We start from the raw sequence: 19,887 nt of genomic DNA, 5'->3' as shown, positions 1-19,887 counted from the left end.
CATTCTTATTAATATCATTCAAATTAGTTTTGTCTGTTAAAATTTGTTGGAGCACACTGAATGGAAATCCACTCAAAATATGATTGATAGTCATGGAAAAATAATGATTATGGTAAAGGTAAAGTGATAAAGTGACATCGTGTTTAACAGTTAAAAATACTGACTTTTTTGGTGAACTATTCATTACTTTTTTGGAGGATGATCTAAAAATTGTATCACTTATATACACATATATACATTATTTATTGCTTAACTGAATTCAACAACAACTTTGTGTTGTTACACACTCTTCTCTCAGTGTGTATTGACTAACTCTTCTTTCTCTACAGTGCCATGTGCTCCCACTAATGTCTCAGTGGTGATGGACTGTGCCAACAACACTGCTGTTGTGTCCTGGTCTGCCAGTCGTGGGGCTTTACAGTACTCAGTGACAGCCCGCAGTAGTCATGGCAACGTGAGCTGCGAGACTTTTGACCTCAACTGTAGCCTTGACAACCTCACATGTGGCAGCCGCTACACCGTTGAGGTAGTTGCTATGGACGACAGCTGCTCTAGTATCCCAAGCGAGGCACTGATATTAAACTCAGGTGAGAGATACAGTACCAGCGGACACACTCTAATACACAGTTACAGTTTTATACTTTGGTGCTGTGCATACCAAACATTTTCAACTTAAAAATCGTTGCTAAGTAATGAGTTTGCCTTCTTATTCCTAGCCCCCTGCCCACCTCAGAACGTGAGCGCCCAGTTCAGCTGTTCCTCAAATGACCTGACAGTTTCCTGGGATGCCGTCAGAGAAGCTGACCACTTCCTGGTTTCAGTAATGGCAGAAAATGGAGGAATCATTGAGTCATGCAACACCACAAACACAGCATGTTCCATCAGCAATGTGACCTGCGGGAAAACATTCACTGCTCAGGTCACATCTGTCCGAGGTGACTGCCGCAGCCAGCACAGTCAGACCCACAGCATCATGTCAGGTATGAAAACATTACAAAGTCGTCCATCCTTACATAAATCCGTCCAACCAGTCCCCGATTTAACTTTTCTATCTGCTCTTTAGCCCCCTGCCAGCCTCAGGGAATCAGAGGCAACCTAGACTGTGTGACCAATTCCGCTTGGATATCATGGCACGCTGCTCCAGGGGCGGACTGCTACACTGTGTCAGCTGCAGGTGGAGAGGACTATACAGCCAACTGCACCACTTCCAGCAACACTACATGTGAGGTGGAAGACCTGGCCTGTGGTGTACTTTATAACTTCAGTGTTACTGCTAAAAACAGCCAGTGTGAGAGTCAGCCAAGTTCCACCATCGACTTGCAGACAGGTAACAGATTTCAGTCCTAGTGAGAAAAATGTGCCATTTTTTTTTTTTTGTCATTCCCAATGTTAATTCATGCTACAGTGTCACAGTTAAGGAAATCTGCATCTCCCCCCAGCCCCCTGCTCCCTGTCTGGCATCACCGCCTTCCCTCAGTGCCACAATTCTTCCATCCTCGTCGTGTGGGAACTGATGGAGGGCAGCAGTGGAAACACAGTATACACTGCCACAGCAGAAGCTAGCGACCACACGTACCTGTCCTGCAATAACACGGGCACTACCTGCTACCTGTATGGAGCACGATGTGACCTTTATTACACCATCATTGTAGCTGCTTCATCAGACCAGTGCAGCAGCATGAGAAGTCCACCCTACAGAGTTAGCATGGGTACATGTTTTTGTTTATTTGTTTGTTGTCACACATTACAAAACATCTGTCACTTATTAATATTTAATTAGACATCTGTATTGTTTACATCCGCCATATAACAATTTAACCCTTTCACACCCTACTCTGTTGTGTATTATAACTATTAATCTTTAATAATACAGATTTATTTCCTCTTACCAGAGCCCTGTCCACCCATGAACGTGATGGTAAGCAGCTCCTGTGAGGACCACAGTGCACTGGTGTCCTGGACTCCCTCTTCTGTTGCTGAAAGCTACCAAGTTGTCGCTATGGGTGGAGATGGACATGTGCATACTTGCAACACCACCTCCAGTAACTGCAGCGTGTCAGAGCTCCACTGCGACCAGCAGTATACAGTGGTCGTCACTGCTAGCCATGAAAACTGCTCCAGCAAGGCCAGTCAAAATGCAACACTAAATACAGGTATTTGCCAAAAAGACATAAAGAATATTAATGTATTGACTTGATTCAAGAGACCCATTATGAGTAAATCATACCAGTCTCAGCACACTAAGAATTTGATATTTTTCTATCCAGGTCCTTGCCAGCCAGCTGGACTCTCAGTTTCATTCCACTGTAACAACCAGTCTGCGCTGCTGTCATGGACACCGAGAGATAATGCTGTTGACTACTATGGCTGTGCCCAGTCTGGGAATGGAGACATGCTGCACTGTCACAGCACAAATCCCACCTGCACAATCGAGGGTCTTGATTGCGGAACCGTTTACAATTTCTCCGTCCAGGCCTCAGATGGTACATGCAACAGCTCCTTCAGTGACCCAGTGCAGAGGGGAGCAGGTATACGAGCTGTGTGTTACTTCTCAAACGCTTAATACCATGTAATGTTTTTGTTTAAAAATGAAGTAATACATTCGTCCTCTCTCTCTCTGCCTTAGCTCCCTGTCCTCCAGACGCTGTTGAGGTGCAGCTGCTGCCAATGCAGATGGAGATCCAGGTGATGCGCTTCAACTGGACACAGATCTCCTGCAGAGACACTGAGTACATTCTGGCGCTAACAGGAAGTCTGCTGGGGGACACCCAGGCCCTGTTCGAGCTCTCCTCTTTTTGGACACAAAGGACGTACTTCGAGATTCCTCTCCCCTGCAGTTCATCCTACAACGCTACAGTGCAGAGCAGGAACGGTGCTGGTACCAGCGACCCGTCTGTGTCTCTCAGTGGAACAACAGGTAGATTACACTTAGAACTTAGTACTGTTCAAACACGGTTTTACCTTTTACACTTCAACAATTGGAGTGGAGTATGGGTAAAGATATCAAAACATAGGATCTCTTGATAGAGAATTGAGTGAGGATGTCCACAGAGCCACAGATACCTGAAAGTAGACCTCTCTCTTTCACTTGTTACATGCAGCTGTGAGTAATATCGACTAATTAGCTGAAACCATCATCAGCATCATCAGCTACACCTGTGCTTTTCCTGTCAAAACTCCTGTGTCTGAAATCACTCACTACTTCCTATATAGTCAACTATATAGTGAGTTTGCAATTTTATAGTGCTGTCTGAATGTATAGTGAGAATTATTACATCCTATATAGTGGACTCATAGTATCCCACAATGCATCATGAAAAGTAGTGTACAACCAATGGTCACTAACCAAGCAATATATACCATCATGCATTGCGCTCCCACTGGAAGACAGAAAAACGGTGCGGAGAAGATGACCTGATTAGTGTCCGAAAGAGTGTTTACATTTTACCAATGAGCTCACTATATAGTGCTCTACATAGCACTCCCTGGGTAGTGAGTAGGGAGGAGTGAATGAGTGAGTGATGTCGGACACAACCTTGCTAATCTGATGATACAGTGGGATTGTGGGTAAAGAAAGTGAGGTCATGAGTTCTATACACAGTATTTTGTGATGAATGAGTTTGAAAGTCAGCACAGGTAAAGGCCAAACTAGAAGAGGTAGAAATTGTACAGGAAAATATATAACACACAACCTTTTTTCAATAAATGAAGGTCTCAATGCACATTTCTATGGACAACATTTTAACATGTCATTACAGTAAAATGTTGCCTTTAAACACCTAGTCCCAAGCTGTTGCAGAATGGCTATAAATCAGCTTGGGTATCTTTATCTGTAACAATACTTTCAGAAACATGAAGTAGCAGAAAATGGAAACAGTCAAGCAAAGTACAAGTACCTCTGATGTGTACTTTAGCACAGAGTGTGAGTACTTTGTTACATTCCAGCACTGCTCAGTACTGTGCAGGCTGATTCGCTGTCATGGCTTACAGGGACACTTGAACAGAACAGAAGCAGTTAATGTTAATGTTATTAACCAGTGCTTTTCCTGCTGTAACAAGTCAGAATGTTGTTCTGCCGTTGTTGCTCATTTAACAAAGAATATTTCAGGTTATAGGGAAACACATGACTTTTATAATCATGTTTCCAGCTGCTTTAACTAACTATAATTTCTCTTCTCCCAGCTCCTTGTCCCCCACCAGGAGTGTTGTACAGTGGTAACAGCTCCTTTGCCACAATCTCATGGAACGCGTCAGTGTTTGCCACCACATACACCGTGTATGACAACAGTGTTACACCAAAGGCTCAGTTATGCAGCGTCACGGGGCTGTCCTGCTCTCTGTCCAACATCACCTCCAGTCACCTGGTGATCACAGCCAGCAACACAGCTGGAGAAAGTGAAGCTAAAAGTGTCACAAATGGTAGGAAACTGATGTGTGTGTGTTAAAAGATGCATTATACTGTATTTTTAGAACAAACTAAGTCATGTAAACCTTTTCTCTTTAGTGGTACCACAAGGACGCAGGAGGAGAGATCTCAGTGAAATGCAGAATGGTGAGTATTTGTAAGAAAACAATTGGGTTTTTTTCCTTCATGTTGCACTGATTTTTTGAGGGCTGATGGCCATTGTCTAGAAAGTTGTTTGGTTTGGTTATACTTTGCATGCTATCTCAACTGAGTCCTCATTTACAGGACAAACAACCCATGAGTCAGCTGGGATCTAATTCACAACTCTGGTTTGTTTTTCCCCCAACAGGAGGCCTCTCGGCTCCCATGCTAGATGTCACACAAGCAATGTCAACAGTTATTTTTGTTGAGTGGTCTCAAGTGGATGCTGCCTCCCACTACAGCCTGGTGATCAAGAAGCAGGACAGATCCAGTAAACCTCAGGAACTAACAGTGTATGGGGAGAATATAATTCTCACTGATATGAGCCCGAACTCTACCTACTGTTTCTCTGTGTCGGCCAGCAACGCGGCCGCTAGTGGACCAGAGTCAGAGCCCGTGTGTGTGCAAATACGAGCAGGGCTTCCCCAGTAAAGGGAAGCACTTCTGTAGACAAAAAAGAGGTCTGTACACGCATCTCCCAGTTAAATGTGATGACTTTACTGTCAAAATGGCAGCTTGTTTGACATTTACTCATAATTCACAATAACTTGGATCTGGTAGGATATGGGGGATAGTGTAGGTTGCTTTGACATTTACAATTCTGCCTGTTTACCATAAGTTGCACAGTTGTTTTAGTGCATGTTGGTCATGAAATGAAACATTAAGACTATTTAACACCCAGGAGGGACATATTAGGTAGATGTCTTCCAAATAGAAGCCTGGGCCCTAAATATTTGACGTTCTTCTAATTTGTACTTGTGTAAAAACCTTTTAGAGATACATGTTTTACTGCTGTTGGTTGAGGTTATACATTTATATGTAGGGCTTTGTTCCTCCTGCTTTTTATATTTTATTCACTTTTGTAAATTATATATTGGTCATCTTAAAAGGTAATATATCAGGAAGTGTCTAGAGTATTTACTTTTTGCCACTTTTGAATGTATATTTAACGTGGAAATTATTTTCAGACTACATTCTAATAAAAGTACCAAAAATAGTTTGCATTCTGCCTCTGTATTTCCACTCAATACCTGTGATATGCTTCAGTTTCTACTGACATTTGAATGCCCTTTTCCTTTAAAAAAACAATACAGGTTGTTCATAAAAGTGTTTTAATAGAAAACAAAATGCAACAGAGCAATAACCCAATCACAACACAAGCAGGGCACAAGTGTGTGTGGTAAAAATTACCCTTTGCATACTGCCCTTTGGAGGATTAAAACATTCTCAGGCTGTCTACACACGATCATCGACAGAAATACTTTGCGCTGGCTTGAGCAACCGTTGGGCCACATCGCCGCTTTGCTCAAATATTAACTTTAACCGCTCACTTTGGACTGTTGAAAGCATGTTTAAGCAGAATACAGCGGACAAAGAAGCTTCAGTATAAAGAAATTCCAGACATATGCACTGTAGTATTAGTCAAATTTTTAAAAAAGGTGTGTATTGGCTTTTGTACAGCCTGTACATAACAGTTATTCTTTATAAATTATATGACGACAGTGTTGCGCTGGGCTTTCAGCACGGACTGCGCCCAACCCAGCGGTGAATGCAACTCTGACCACTTATCATGTGTAGACAGCTTCCAAAACATTATATACAAACCCATATCGTCCTGGGGCAAAACAATGAACCATAGAAAATTAAAATGCCATTTTTGCCACTTTCCAAATTTCAAGTGAAGACTAACAATGGTCTAACTGGGAGTGAAAAAGGCAGAAAAACATATAACGTAAAGCAACATTACATTGGCCAAAGACAACAACTCCAGATGTCCAAAGTGCTAACATTCCTATTTTTTAGCACAAGTGACAGACCAGACAACTGGGTAGAAAAAAGGAAGAAAAACACAGGGAGTAGAAGAAGTAATATTGCTGCAAGGCAACATTTACTCAGTGCTCTGACTCCTTCTGCGTTCACTATGTTTACTATGGTCATTACTGGACTCGCGTTGATGATGACTCCTCTCTTTGCTACGACTACGTTTGTGAGAACGCTGTTCTCCGTCTCTCTCCCTGTCTCTCTCTCTGCTGTGGCTGCGCTCTCTTTTCCTGCTCTTCTCCTCTCCACTTTTGTGCCTCCTTTCCCTGCTTCGACTCCGGCTCGACCTTTTGGCCTTCCTCTCTTCTCTGTGCCTCTCCCTGTCGTCTTTATGCCTCCTGTCTTCAGTCTCTCCCCTGCTCTTCTTATCCCTGGACCTCTCCCTCTCAGTGCCTCTATCTTTATGGTGATCCCTGTCCTTCCTCCTGCTCCTATCATCCCCGCCGTCTCTTTCTTTGTCTCTGCGTTCATTTCTTCGGTCCCGGCTGCCACTGTGACTTCTTTTACGCTCTCGTCTGTCTTGGTTCCTGTCTGCACTGCGGGACCGCCGTCTCTCCCTGTCCCCTCGGTCCCCTCTGTCCCTATCTCGGTCCCTGCCCTCCCTCTCCTTCCTTTGCCGGTCCCGCTCCCTCTCTAGCTCTCGGTCGAAGCTGGGGCCATGGCGGTCCCTCTCACGATGGTGGCTCCTGCTCCTTGACCGTTTGGGCGACCTTCGGGGGCTCGGTGTCCGTCTGGGTGTCCTGGAAACACAGGTACCATAAGCTTCAAGCAATTAAACTTTCTAGTCTAATTAATTACAGTTTATATAATATATTATATATTACATATACATAAATTATATTATATTACACACACACGTATGGGCTTAAAGCCAAACACATGGATGTGTATGGGCTAAAGTCCAATAATAACTTTTGACAACAGTCTCCAGACAATCATGGCTTGAGTTAAATAAATAATTTGAATCCTTTACCTGGAGCGGCGTCTCCCAGCTTCTTGCCTTCCTGACTCTGCAAATGTGGCTTCCTCCTCCTGCGTCTCCTTCTGTGCAACCTTACGAGGCCTTGCCTTTATCTGCTGGTCAATAATCTTCTGCACAGGCACTGGGATACGGGGGAATAGAGTGGAGAACCACTCCAGTTTGGTCAGGAAGGACCGCAGCATCTCTCCGATGGTCATCACACAGCCACCTCCTGCCTTCACGTCGAGCTCCTGGAACCAAACGTTGGGAAAGAGCCACAGAAAAACTCAATTAGCACACAGAGGCAGGAAGTAGATAAATCTGATTGCTTTTTCAATCTTGCCTCATATCAAAAAGCAATTTGTGATGACCAAGTACTGAACCTTCACCTCTGTTCATCTAGCTTAATCTCTCATATCAATCAAATGTGCCTGGCTTTACTTCTAATTACTAGAGGAAACAATAATATAAATATCACAAAAAAGTTTGCCTCATCTAAGCTGTCTGGCAGTTCCTGGAATCTGTATTTACAAAGTGAGCTTTGATTATCAAGCAGAAGTTACTATATTTTTCTATTGAAAGATTCTCCCCTTTCCTTCAGATGATCCGTTCAAAAAAAAAAAAAAAAAGCATCTCCAAAAAGTGGTTGCATCTACTCTTTACAGACCATAAATGAAGGGATGGGAGAACATTGAGATAAATCCTCATTGAGCTGAAGGGACAAAGATAGAGAAGCCTTGGCTTCCTTCATCAGTCTCCTAACAACACAATGACCTCTTGGGGAGAATAAAAAATGCCCACAGTGTAAGCACAGACTGGAACAGGTAGGTAAGTGCACACCAGTTGAATAGTTATCAACTTTATATGGTAGAGAACAGCCGCTTTGCACTCACACACGCAAACCAACAGTGCTGAGATACAATATCCAATTCACCTGCTGCACAATGGGCATCTAAAGAAAAAAACAGGGGAATTAACCAGTTGGGTAGGATTTCATATGATCAATTAAAAACAATGCAACAGAACATCAGAGGAGGCCTGGTTGCACAGTCTGGGATCAAATTATATTTCAATTAAATATGGACAAAACACAATAGCTGTATGCAAAATTTGACAAGTGTTATATATTTTGTGTTGTGTTTGTGTGTGTCTGTATGAATTCTCCAATTGTGATGTATCCCAAATTTTGTTTTGTGCAACAAGTCCTGATAAAAAGCTTGTCAAAAACAGAGAGCATGCCTTGATATCACATTAGACTAAAAGATTGACTCAGCATTATTGTGGTACTTACCCTGATAAAAATCAGCAGCAGAGCAGTGAGCAAGTAACCTAGCTACTCAAGTTTAGAGGACAAAAACTGGGGACAATTAAGCCAAATGAAGGCAAAGGTGAAAAATCAGCTATGAGCATCACAAGGGGGGGAAACGTACAGCTTTTAACTTGTGTCGTGTGACTGTATTTAATGGAGACAAAGAAACATCAAATTATTACCCGTGGTGACATACCTCCTCATCATCCAGGAAGCCGTCGTACCATTCGATCAAGTCTGTTGGGGGCTGAGTGTATCTGAGGTAAAATAAAACAGAGAGCACAATTTGAGCATTTGCATCACATAAACATGTTATGATGTTGCACAGATTTCAATTATGTTTTTATGGACCTGTTCCAATGATACTGATTTTCACTGTTGATGTTAATATGGACAATGACTTTTTTCATGTTTCATGATCTGTGTGCAGCAATTAAATCTGCCTTTAACAATTAAAAAAAAGGTAGTTTATTAGTAATTACAATCTGTATTATTAGATATTAACTCACTTAACTGATACTTTTGTAATTCACAGATGTGTTGGCTTTAAGAATAAAACAAAATTTAAATGCAAAATAGCATGCAAAACATAAGTAACATCCGTATAGTAGAGTTATGGTGATTAAATTTTGCAAGCTCACAAAAAAATCATACCTTATGTACATGAAGCCAAGTGCTCTGATGTATGGAGAGTCTGTGTGAGTGATCAGACCCATCAGCTGTTTGCGAGTCAGCTTGAGTGTAAACAGTTTGTACAGAAGACAAAAAGCAGTAGACACAATACCACCAGTTCCAACTCCACGCACCTAACAAAAATGAAGACATATTTGTAAAGTATGTCACTGTACATAATCCACAGCTAACCTATTCCTCATGCCTGACTATGACAACAGTACTCAACAAAACAAGTATTAATGAATTGTGTAAATTTGCCCTACCTGTAAATCATATCAAGTGATTTCCAACACAATGATTTGAGATACCTCCCAGACTGATAAGGAAAATATACAGGGGGTAAAAGATGGGGAATACGGGGAATATAAAAAGCACGTACTTCTCACTTACCCCTCCGCACATTCCAGTCTGGCCTGCGGTTTTTCTGCTTCCCTTTTCCCAAGGCTCAACATGAGTCACCTGTAGGCACACAGAGAACCATATTTAACACACACTACTTAATTTAAGTTGCTATCATACACATCAGAAAACTCCTCACTGATGACTTTTATATTAGAGGCTTCATGAGAAATGTTTAGACCATCGTGGAAGTTCGCATTCATATTGATAGCAGTTTAACTACTATCCACAAGAATTATGTTGAACTGTTCAAATAATTCTTTAAGTTTTGATCTAAAACACGAAAACAATACACATACTAAATTAACTAACAAATTCTGAGTAAACCAGGCGTAACGTTGACGGTTAAAGATTATGTTTATACTAGCTGCCAACAATCGCAAGCTATCTTAATTTAAAGTTATAATTCGTGCACAATTACTTGAAATAATCGGGTCGTAAAGTTAAGAGATTGAACTAGCGCTGTCTGATGCAGTTACCCCTTTATATTTGACGACTGCAGCACACTGCTGCCACAGTAACGCTATCTTCGCTGAACAGTGGTTACCTAACTAGCATGCGGGTTAGCTTTCGCTAATGTTACCTTGAAATAGATTTCGTCCACGACTTCATGGTAGGTCTTTAGTTCATAAAGCTGAACTTTGAAATACGGCGAAGACAGCACATTGGTAAGAATCATTGGGTTGAGGTTCATAGTCTTTTCGTTGCCCCACAGGGGCAGTACATTTCCATGTTTTCCTGGTGCAGGCTTGCTAACGGCCTGTGTTGGTAGCTGGTTTCCGACGTTAGCCATGTTAGCTGAATCCCACGCCGCTAAACTTGGTTTACAGTTGGCGTATTTCCGTTTACAAAGCCATCAATATTAGATAGTGAATTGTCGATGTGTAACAATTTCGTCCGTTTGGTTGATACTGATTTGTGGTGAAATTGATGATAACAACTTCCCGCCGTCGTTGTATCTTAAGTCCTGCTGCGAGGTGGAACCGGAAGTGTACCGTTGGTGGTGCAGTCTAAACGGACTGCTGCTTGTAACTGTAGATCCGTAAACACGGTGAGCGTTTCGTTTTGAAAATAAAAGCATATACGGACAAACCAAACGATTTAAATAGTATTTGACTGCACAAATAAATATATCTTAGGCTTCTGTACAGACAATGTGTAATTAATATATATTTATACTCAGTCATATATTTATATATTCATTTAAAAACATGTTTACTTTTTTTCATATCAATATGCTCAGTAGACGTTTACTTTGAAATGTGTGTTTAGTCTAAACCGGAAATATTTTTGTCGAATTTGTTACTTCAGTATGCCTCTTTCTACAGTTTAAACTTAAGTTTTCAATTTGAAACTGCTGTTTTAACTTCAATTTTCTTTTTAAGATTTCCTATGGTGATATGATTACCTAGAATAAAAAATATAATAACAGTTTATTTGCCTTTTTTAATCTTTTTTCTTTTTTACTTAAATTTTATAACTGGGTAAAATTATCCCCCATAAACCCATTTTTGCAAAAGGACTAGTGAGATGCAACACAAAAAGTGGCTGGGAGTTCTCCATATCCATAGTGCCTGTCCTTTTTATTAAAAGTTTTGGCCATAAATACACCATCAACATCCAGCATCTTAAAAATGAAATATAGATATCTCTTAAAAACATCATGAGCTTTACACAGCTTACTTTCATTACATGTGCCATAGCTTACATACTACAGATAGGATATCTTAAGTGACAACAAATATACAGTTTACTAAGTTTGGCACATTTACAAAAACTGTGGTAAAAATAATTAGATTTTACAGACAACACATGCACACACTCACACACACACACATACACACACACAAAATAGATATATCATATACACATATCATACAAAGGAACAAAACATAAAGACTTCATGGTATTTTAAATACAGTTATCCTCCCTCACAACCAGGTGAAGGTGTTTATCTTGACGAGCTACTTATCCACAATGGTGCTGTAACCAGTGTACATAAATTCCACACTGTTAGTTTTCTACTATTTTAGATATATGAGACTGCAGGGGCGGACACTGCCCGTCCAGCCACTTATCGTATTATCAATTATCACACAGAGAGAAGGTGAAAAGTTACAATCTGTCATACTCATCTTACATAACATTCTGCTCACAGAATCTAATTAGCAATGTCTCTGCTTTTAAGAGGACAACAACGGTTCAAATTTTTTGACATTATGTCTGACAAAGTGTATTTAGTCTGGTTTAGGTGAAACATTTTTGTACCTGATGTCAGATGCAATAATTCAATCACAACCCACTCTTTTTTTTTTTTTTTTTTTTTACAAATAAAACTAACATAGTAAAATGGTGAAACAAAAACTAAATTGTACCAAAGTAAAACTATGTTGGATATTTGAATGTACTCTTTAAATAACAGGGAAAAAACCCTAAGCTCCTTGACAAAAAAGGTGTGAACAGAGGAATTACAGTTCTAATCTCTTGTCTCACATTTTTATAGAGCACAAGAAGACTAACAAATATATCAGTAAGTCAGTTACTTCAGTCATCTTAATGTTCCAATAACGTAGCCTTCAACTCCACTTCTTGAACACTAGAGGGCTCTCCTGGCTTCCTGGTTGTAGGACAGATGCAGAGGGATTGCTTTAGAGAAATTAAATCTCCTGGAGTGAGGCGGGATCAAGTTCTGATGGCACCTTCACAACAAGTCTTGTGTTCCCAGCATCAGTGTAACATGGCACTCTTTATGTCAGACATTTGCTTCCCAAAGCCTAGCGCTTGATCACCACCTGCTCAAAGGCTCCAGCTGCGACCCTGAAAGAGAATGCCGCAGTGTGTTACATGACAGGAAATGCGGGTGGTTATCTGATCTGGCTGTGGGGCCAGATCACAGTACAGAACTAACACTTTCATGTCCAAAACTATAACTATATTGTGAATTTGAAAGTATCTTTCATTTCAAACAATGATGACATGTCAAAGATTATTTGTTAGAATCCAAGCTTATTATTTTTGCAATTAATTTATATTTATTGTAAATGCTTGATGTGTGGTACCCACAATCCACAATTACACAATCATACCCACCTTGTGTGCTGGCTTCCCAAAGCTGTACTCCCACCAGGACCAACAAACAAGCTGAGCCCCTCTTCTGCAGCAACACACACATACACACATTAGAAATAAAGACACTGCTAAAATTTCACATGGTTGGTTTTGAAAATGCCTGGCTCACACTTGCTTTCTCAGATTTCTAAAAATAAATGACTATTGATTGGGGGATGTTGTAGGGAAGGTGGTGAGACAGCTGACAACAAACCACGCAGACATAAACGTTACATCTTTGAAAGAACATCCAGGGAGGTAGTTAATAGTTGAAGAGCACTATCAAAAGACGCACTTAGAAACTAAAAAATGTGTGCAACATTGGTCTCAATGATGAGGGAGAGAGTCTCCAATGTTTAAAATAACTATCCTCTGGTCATATCTTTAGGGTTTGTAACATGGAAGCCACATGGTCTGCAGTTATATGAATACTATTATGTTTTTCATATAACTGATAAACATTATACCTTCTGTAGTCCTTAATCAAATAAACCTAAACATTTAGGTTGGTAAGTATGTGAATATGGTCCATATTGATGTCCAATTTATGATTTGCTATCATAAACAGCTCATCATCATTCATCATGTCAAGGAAGTATTAAGAGACATTGTGTTGTAATATTGTAACGCGTCAAAGTAATTTGATCCTATCAGCTGGAGGTTAGGAAACTTTCCAAGCCAGCCTCCATAAGTGCACAAAGTTACGGATTAAGCGTACACACCCTCTGCACTGGAGTCCAAGAAGCTGTGGCTGAAATCCTGGCTCTGCAGGATTTTCTCTATTATGTCATCAGCATCCACCCTGGTGGCATCGACTCTCTTCAACTGATTCTCCATTGAGTTCTGTTTAACGGGATGTCTAAAGAAGAAACAGAAACACAGTAAAATATTACAAGTATTAACAAGTCTTTTTTTTTATTGAAAAGTTTTAAAGTCAGAAAATGGGGAAAGACCTACAGTTATGTATGTCAATTTTAGACTTTTTGTAACTGAGTATATTACCTTGGAACCCTGGCTGGGGTAGAGGGGTGTTCAGGTGCATGGTGACAGGTTGCAGAGACTGGTGGAGTGGACCTGCTCTCCCTCTCTCCTCTCTCTACCTGTTGATCACTGGATTCGAGGATGCTGCCAATGCCTGTGGAGGCAGATCCTCCTGACGCGCTCCGCCGATGGCTCAGATCTGTTAAACTGGAGTGATTTGAGCTGTAACCTGCAGGACAAAAGAAAAATATGTTTATGATTTGTGTAATTGGTGTAAAAATAATTTTTGGGGGATAAGTATCTATTTCTGTGTTTAATACCTGAGATTTTTGACTGCTGACTTGCATAGCTGGATGTTCTGGAGTGACCATACACTACCAGCTCCTCTGGGACTGATACTGATTTCCCTTGAGTCTCTGAAAAAAAGGTATATGTCACTCAGTGGTGAAATCTACAAATCTCAAGTTTTGTTATGACCATTTTCTAGGACAAAGTGCACACACACCTACATTAAAACTGTTATCCACTGGCACTCTGGGTTCTTCATGGTAAAACTACAGAGGATCAACTTTTAGTTTCATAATGATGCTTTTGATGCTGAGCCTTTTCATTCAGAGGATTTTTAACACATTAGTGTTCACTACTAAATGGTACCTCATGGCAAATAGTTTGTAGAACCTTGTCAAAACTGTCTACCACAAAATATTTGCGTTTGTTAAGAACTGAGAAAACTTAAAGGTCATCTATTGTAGGAAAGAGCGAACTCTTCAAAGCAATAGTATGTATATACATACGGGTGAGTGAATGGGATATGTGCATGACCCCTCCCTTTCTGTCCTCAAGGAGACACTCTGCTTCAGCCTGTGGGATTCCCAGAGTCATGGATGTAGATGGAGGACTGTAGGCAAGACAGGAGGCAGTGAAGTTACTTAGAAGCAAAGTGGTGCCTTTGTGGTACTAAGTGTTGTTAAAAAAGAGCTCAATCAGCTGCTTTATCAACAGCGGGTATGTTTACATAGACACTTAAAATTTCACTCTAATCTGATTATAGCCACTATGTGTAAGATTAACAATTTCTCACTTTGGTGAATCATAGTTGTGGGATGGAAAAAAAAGGTTTTAGAAAAACAGTTCACACTGATTGTCAATTGTTCTATGGGCAAAGATTTACGCCATCCAAATCATTTTAGAGATGCTATAATCACATAAAGTTTCTGCACATATGGACTTTAATCTACTGTCAAATACAGTAGACAGTAGACAACTCTTGCAACTAAATATTGTTTTATGCTAATGCAATCATCAAACATACCTTTACATGTTAAATTATACTATTTGTAATAACTAAACTGCTGGTATTAAAACACATTAGCAAGCAAAAGACAAAACCAGCAGTCTCTGGTCAAGTTATACATTAGTTATAAGTGCATAAGGAATAAGTGTATTGACAGAATGACAATTATTTCTTAGCAGCTCCTGCTTTTGCAGACATTAACAAAGAAAAACCCCACTTCCCTGCTCCTGAGAGTCTATGTTAAACACAGGAATGAGGGCGTAGAGGCAGACAAAGAATAGCAGACAGACAGTGAAAAAAATTAATTGAGCGTCATCTTCCTGCTGTGCTCTGATGTCAATCCTCCACACACAGTGAGTAACACTGCGTGGGATGAATGACTAGGCTATCCTTGAGTTTACACTTTGGACATCTCCTAGGCAGCAGTGTGTGTATTATTACACTAAGGAGGAGGTAGAAACATGTAAGAATACAGGGAAAGACTTGTGTTGGTTGAAGAAAGCTGACTGTTGCACATAATACTGCTTTTGCACGTGATATTACATCACGTCCTTTGTGACAAACTGCTCAACATACAACTCTTGACTTTGGGCAGAGCTGAGCACATATGAACTGTTGGTCACTTCTCAGGTTGGGCAGATTAATGTCTGGGCAAGGTGTTATTAGCTCTCAGATAAGGCTGTGATAAGGCCTCGGCTACAAAATAATACAAAATGACTTTGAACTCTTAGGGTGTGGGTAGGAGATTGCGTTTACAGTTTGGCGACAGACAGGATGTGATGAAAAAACTTTCCTCTGTGGTTAGGTGCAGACTTTTACTCATGCAGACAACACTTGCATCATAACCACAACTATAACGTTTTCAGTCGAATAAAATTAAACAAGTCATGACTTCCTTAGTTACAATTTTCAAGTTGAATACTAAAATACTTAGACTTGATGAGGATGAATGAAAGAAATGATGAATAAGGTCAAGAAGAGCTCTTACGTTTTAAAACAGGGGTCCCCAGACATAAGTTGCATGGTGATGACAACCTGTAACAAAAAAAGAAGAACAGTACTTCCAGTTTTAGGCTGACAAGCAACTGTACCTGTGAGGCAGAAAAAAGTTTGCTTTTCCTGTGAAGTGTGGTTTCACTGGGTTTCTGTTATCTACAGTTTAAAATAAGATTTGAGAAATGTAAGCTGCTTGTAGCTCTGTGCCTGAGGAAGAATCTACATATTTTAAATTTGTTCCCATGGTTTCCATGGCTCAGGTAGTTCATAGATACAAGCTCAGGCATGTCTTGCATCAACTATCAGGACATTCAGCTTTCTATCCATGGAATGATTAAGAACTGGTGACTTGCTTTAGAGCTACACACTTTTGCAAGTATATGCAGTTTGCTTATCATGTACAAACACATTATTGGACTGTACCAAAAACATTGGTGTTGTGCTAGAGATGCCTAAGGGCATTTCCCACACTATTTAAAGGAGGACTTTGGAGCTGTGTGTTGCTTCACCAACATACCTTGAGAATTGAGTTGTCCTGTCTGGTGTTCTTTGTGTCATATCCCTCTAAGAGACACCGTCGTGTAGTGCTGCCAGACCCAGCAAACTCTGACAAGTTCAAGTCAGCAAAGCCCAGCTGCACACAAGAGCAATCAGTTTGAACTCTTTAGCAGTCAGCTTAAAGGTTAAATACAGATTTTACTCTGTACTCCCTACTACTCTAATTTAAACTGTATTGAATAGTAACAGTGCAGTTTTCTCTGCTGAAGTGCTTAAGAATGTCAAGCCAAAGCATCATCCTATGATAATGTGGTGTTATAAAACACACAGTAATATTCATTTAAAGAAATCCATCCCAGTTCAGATTAAGGGAAACACACTGCAGGTGTCTGAGATGGGACCTTCAATACATGAGAAATCAGATAACTACTAAGTTATTGGTTAACATGGAGTAGGTTTTGTTTTACTGATTTTTTTAATCAGTAACCAAAGCCGGAAACTAGAAATAAAACATTCTTAGCACACTGACTCACCTCACTGAAACGTCCTTTAAGGGCAACTGAAGGCCGACTGTTATCACATAAATTTCATGATAAGATTGTTCTAATGGGTCACTGATACTTAGGCTGCTATGTTTACAACAATTAGAAGATACAGACTACAGATTTTTGAAGAGAAGTATTACCTTTGCAAACGTTTTTCCACCCTTCAACTCCTAAAATGACAAAAACACAAAAATAAATGAGGTTGCATTTGCATTTGTTTGTTTCTATAACACACAACTATTTTCATTAAAACATTTGTGAGTCCTTGCAGGGTGACCATTGTCTGCACAGCACACTTAGGAGCTATGATATGGTTACAAATTAAAAGTGTTTCTGATCTTATAAACATAAACATTTTCGTAGCACATTCGAGTCTCAGTTAACTGCCTGTACTCTACTATGGAAAACACCTACAATGCATTTTTGTACCGACAAAACAGAGCTTGATAGCAGAGAAAATGTCCTGTACCTTGCGCACAGACACCCGGCACACACAGGGGTCTAGTACACCTGTCCCAACATTGGCACTCATCTTACACATAAAAGAGAATCTCTTCTTCCAGTGTACACAGTTGGCTTGGACAGGCTCCCTGTGAGAGAAACACATTTAGACGCACTAGTTCATACAGAGACCAAAACACACAGGAATACTGGAAACTGAAAGAACAGACATTAAGTATGTACAATAGAGAGGATGTGTTCCTGAATCATCAAGAGTAGTGAAAGCTGAGGTTTTGCGTGCTTCTAATTATACTCAAAATATGTAGAAGAATGTAGTGAGTGATATTTTTTAAATTTGATCTGTGAAGTGAGTTCATGATCTTCCTAGAGGCTTTAAGTTATCTCATACAAAGTTATTTAAAGTAATATCCTATACAAACAATTGTTAATTCCAACTGGTCCTATATGTGCGCAATACTTATGTGTGAAGGATGGCCTAACTTCTGTGATGGGTGTTCTTGCTGTACTTGGCTTATTAATTAAAAGAAGGCAGTGATTTGTGATTTTGTGGTATTTTAGTAAAGCTGACTTCACAAGGCACATACAGGATGCACAGTAGACAATGCTGATCACTGTTTACACCAGAGTTTTTAGGGACACAGTTACCATGGCAAAGTAATGAGGACTAGCGGTTGACATGAGCTGTGCCTGTGTCCGTTTTTTCCAGAGTGACTCATTTAAGTGCTACGAGCGGTTATAATCATAGACCCGAGGGAATTAAGATGGTATGCTCCTTTGCAATGGAAGGAAATTCTGTTTTTTGTTTATAACAAAACAATAGGAGCAATAGATAGATAACATAAACATAAACGATAGTCGAAATATCTGTTAAACAGCCTCCAACTATTATTATTATTCAACTGTTGACTGAACTAGTCATTAATTTACAGAACGTGTTGCTTAGCAACTGCTTGGTAAACTGTGTAACGTTAAACATCGTTTAACACAAAAAAGACTGCCGTATCGCCACCTCTTAAAAATATGTGTATATCATTGAACTATTTAGCGTCAATGGCTCATTTAAAATCAGGTTAAATCACGGCCCCTGGGTTGTACTGTCCTTGCACTCCGCAGCAAGTCTTCGACTGTTGGCAAGATAAGTTAGTACTACTATGTTAGTACTACGTTTAAAGGTTAGATAGGTTAGCTTATAGCTAGCTTCTGTTGTGTAGCTTAACATGAACTAGTTACACATTGGTCTAAATGCTGTAGACTGTCGCTGTCAAAAAAGAAGCAAAGCCGAGACAAGAAATGCTAAACATTGTGCAAAGAAAACTGAGGGGGGGGGGGCCCTTAAACTGCCCAAAACAAGTTTCACTTAAATTTAACTTTAGCTTGTTCCAACAAGTGAACTGCTTCTATAAATAGCAAAAATTCTTACCGAGTCGACTCTTCGGCAAAGCCTCCATGTAAGAGTCTGACTTTACAGAATAAAACTCCGTTCACGAAGGGAACCGATGACAGCTCCTCCAAGTCGAAGTCTACTTTAAATTTAAATCTCTTCTTCTTCATAAGAATGAATGACATGATGTTTGCTAAACGTTGGTGACAGTGTGGGACACAGCTGAAGTGGAGAAGCTGTCAGACAGCTGTACACTGGACCTGTGCTCACTCAGCTGTTGCTGGCTGCTACTGTGTTGCTGTAGTCGGACTCGGCAGACACGATTCAAACTTCAAATCTCCTCCTTCCCACCCACTGAAAAATATAACTCATGACGCAAGGGGAATTCTGTGATTTGATTGGACACTGAAGCTGCACGAAAAAAAGATAATTACAGGCGTCACGTTTATAATAGTTGGGATGTCCACTTCACGTTTCACAGCGTGACTGAAACTCATTCAAAACTCCCACTGACAGGAGAAACACTACTTTTCCCGGAACCAGCAAAAGCTAAAGTAAAATGTTAATGCAGTCAAAAAAGAAGTGGGAAAATATCATTTAGCAGGCATGTGACAAAAACAAGAAATTAAATGCAAAAGAGGCATATCACTGAAAAACTGTTAAATTATTCATAAAAAGCAAACCATACTTACACAAATTTCACAAATATAAGGATATAGAGCTATAGTCACCTCAGCTTTCATAGTTTCATTTTAATGTTTTTATACTTTTTTCTTTTTTGTGTCAAAACTGTAATTCTCCGTAACATGTTATAACCTGTTATAATACAGTTTATGTTTCTGAATATCTTA

At 40.1% G+C, this 19,887-nt stretch overlaps 3 protein-coding genes across 3 annotated transcripts; 1 reads left to right on the top strand and 2 right to left on the bottom strand.

Annotated features, from left to right (window-relative positions):
* Nucleotides 1-2,392: 2,392 nt before the first annotated feature.
* LOC111228927 (fibronectin type III domain-containing protein 7-like) lies at nt 2,393-5,520 on the top strand. The gene is made up of 5 exons (XM_022755039.1): nt 2,393-2,528; nt 2,642-2,917; nt 4,183-4,419; nt 4,505-4,552; nt 4,755-5,520. The coding sequence occupies exons 1-5, from the start codon at nt 2,393-2,395 to the stop codon at nt 5,036-5,038; spliced, it is 981 nt and encodes a 326-aa protein (XP_022610760.1). The 3' UTR covers nt 5,039-5,520.
* Nucleotides 5,521-5,701: 181 nt separating this feature from the next.
* prpf38b (pre-mRNA processing factor 38B) lies at nt 5,702-10,754 on the bottom strand. The gene is made up of 6 exons (XM_022754989.1): nt 10,355-10,754; nt 9,763-9,831; nt 9,352-9,503; nt 8,894-8,954; nt 7,401-7,639; nt 5,702-7,167 (listed from the first exon to the last, which is right to left on the bottom strand). Exons 1-6 carry the CDS (start codon nt 10,562-10,564, stop codon nt 6,495-6,497), a joined length of 1,404 nt encoding a protein of 467 aa, XP_022610710.1. The 5' UTR covers nt 10,565-10,754; the 3' UTR covers nt 5,702-6,494.
* A 581-nt stretch (nt 10,755-11,335) lies between these two features.
* Nucleotides 11,336-19,345, bottom strand: LOC111228842 (protein FAM102B-like). The gene is made up of 11 exons (XM_022754929.1): nt 19,076-19,345; nt 17,663-17,783; nt 17,334-17,363; nt 16,668-16,784; nt 16,143-16,189; nt 14,655-14,758; nt 14,181-14,276; nt 13,882-14,089; nt 13,602-13,738; nt 12,862-12,925; nt 11,336-12,588 (listed from the first exon to the last, which is right to left on the bottom strand). The coding sequence occupies exons 1-11, from the start codon at nt 19,219-19,221 to the stop codon at nt 12,546-12,548; spliced, it is 1,113 nt and encodes a 370-aa protein (XP_022610650.1). The 5' UTR covers nt 19,222-19,345; the 3' UTR covers nt 11,336-12,545.
* Between the last annotated feature and the right edge of the window lie 542 nt (nt 19,346-19,887).

Source organism: Seriola dumerili, unplaced genomic scaffold, assembly GCF_002260705.1.
Source record: "Seriola dumerili isolate Sdu_G_001 unplaced genomic scaffold, Sdu_1.0 BDQW01000226.1, whole genome shotgun sequence".
NCBI lineage: Eukaryota > Metazoa > Chordata > Actinopteri > Carangiformes > Carangidae > Seriola > Seriola dumerili.
Note: the sequence above shows the minus strand (reverse complement) of the source record. Positions and strands in the feature narration are given on the sequence as shown.

What these genes read in the sequence shown, in the direction of transcription:
- prpf38b (XM_022754989.1), bottom strand. Translation starts at nt 10,564, where the DNA reads ATGGCTAACGTCGGAAACCAGCTACCAACACAGGCCGTTAGCAAGCCT. An exon ending in TGGACGAAATCTATTTCAAG is followed by an intron (nt 9,832 to 10,354) that starts GTAACATTAGCG and finishes GTGTGCCTACAG; the next exon opens with GTGACTCATGTTGAGCCTTG. An exon ending in CTTGGCTTCATGTACATAAG is followed by an intron (nt 8,955 to 9,351) that starts GTATGATTTTTT and finishes ATTTTACCTCAG; the next exon opens with ATACACTCAGCCCCCAACAG.
- LOC111228842 (XM_022754929.1), bottom strand. Translation starts at nt 19,221, where the DNA reads ATGTCATTCATTCTTATGAAGAAGAAGAGATTTAAATTTAAAGTAGAC. An exon ending in GCCGGGTGTCTGTGCGCAAG is followed by an intron (nt 17,364 to 17,662) that starts GTACAGGACATT and finishes TTGTCATTTTAG; the next exon opens with GAGTTGAAGGGTGGAAAAAC. An exon ending in CATATCCCATTCACTCACCC is followed by an intron (nt 14,277 to 14,654) that starts GTATGTATATAC and finishes CCTTTTTTTCAG; the next exon opens with AGACTCAAGGGAAATCAGTA.
- LOC111228927 (XM_022755039.1), top strand. Translation starts at nt 2,393, where the DNA reads ATGCTGCACTGTCACAGCACAAATCCCACCTGCACAATCGAGGGTCTT. An exon ending in GTCTCTCAGTGGAACAACAG is followed by an intron (nt 2,918 to 4,182) that starts GTAGATTACACT and finishes CTCTTCTCCCAG; the next exon opens with CTCCTTGTCCCCCACCAGGA. An exon ending in TCTCAGTGAAATGCAGAATG is followed by an intron (nt 4,553 to 4,754) that starts GTGAGTATTTGT and finishes TTCCCCCAACAG; the next exon opens with GAGGCCTCTCGGCTCCCATG.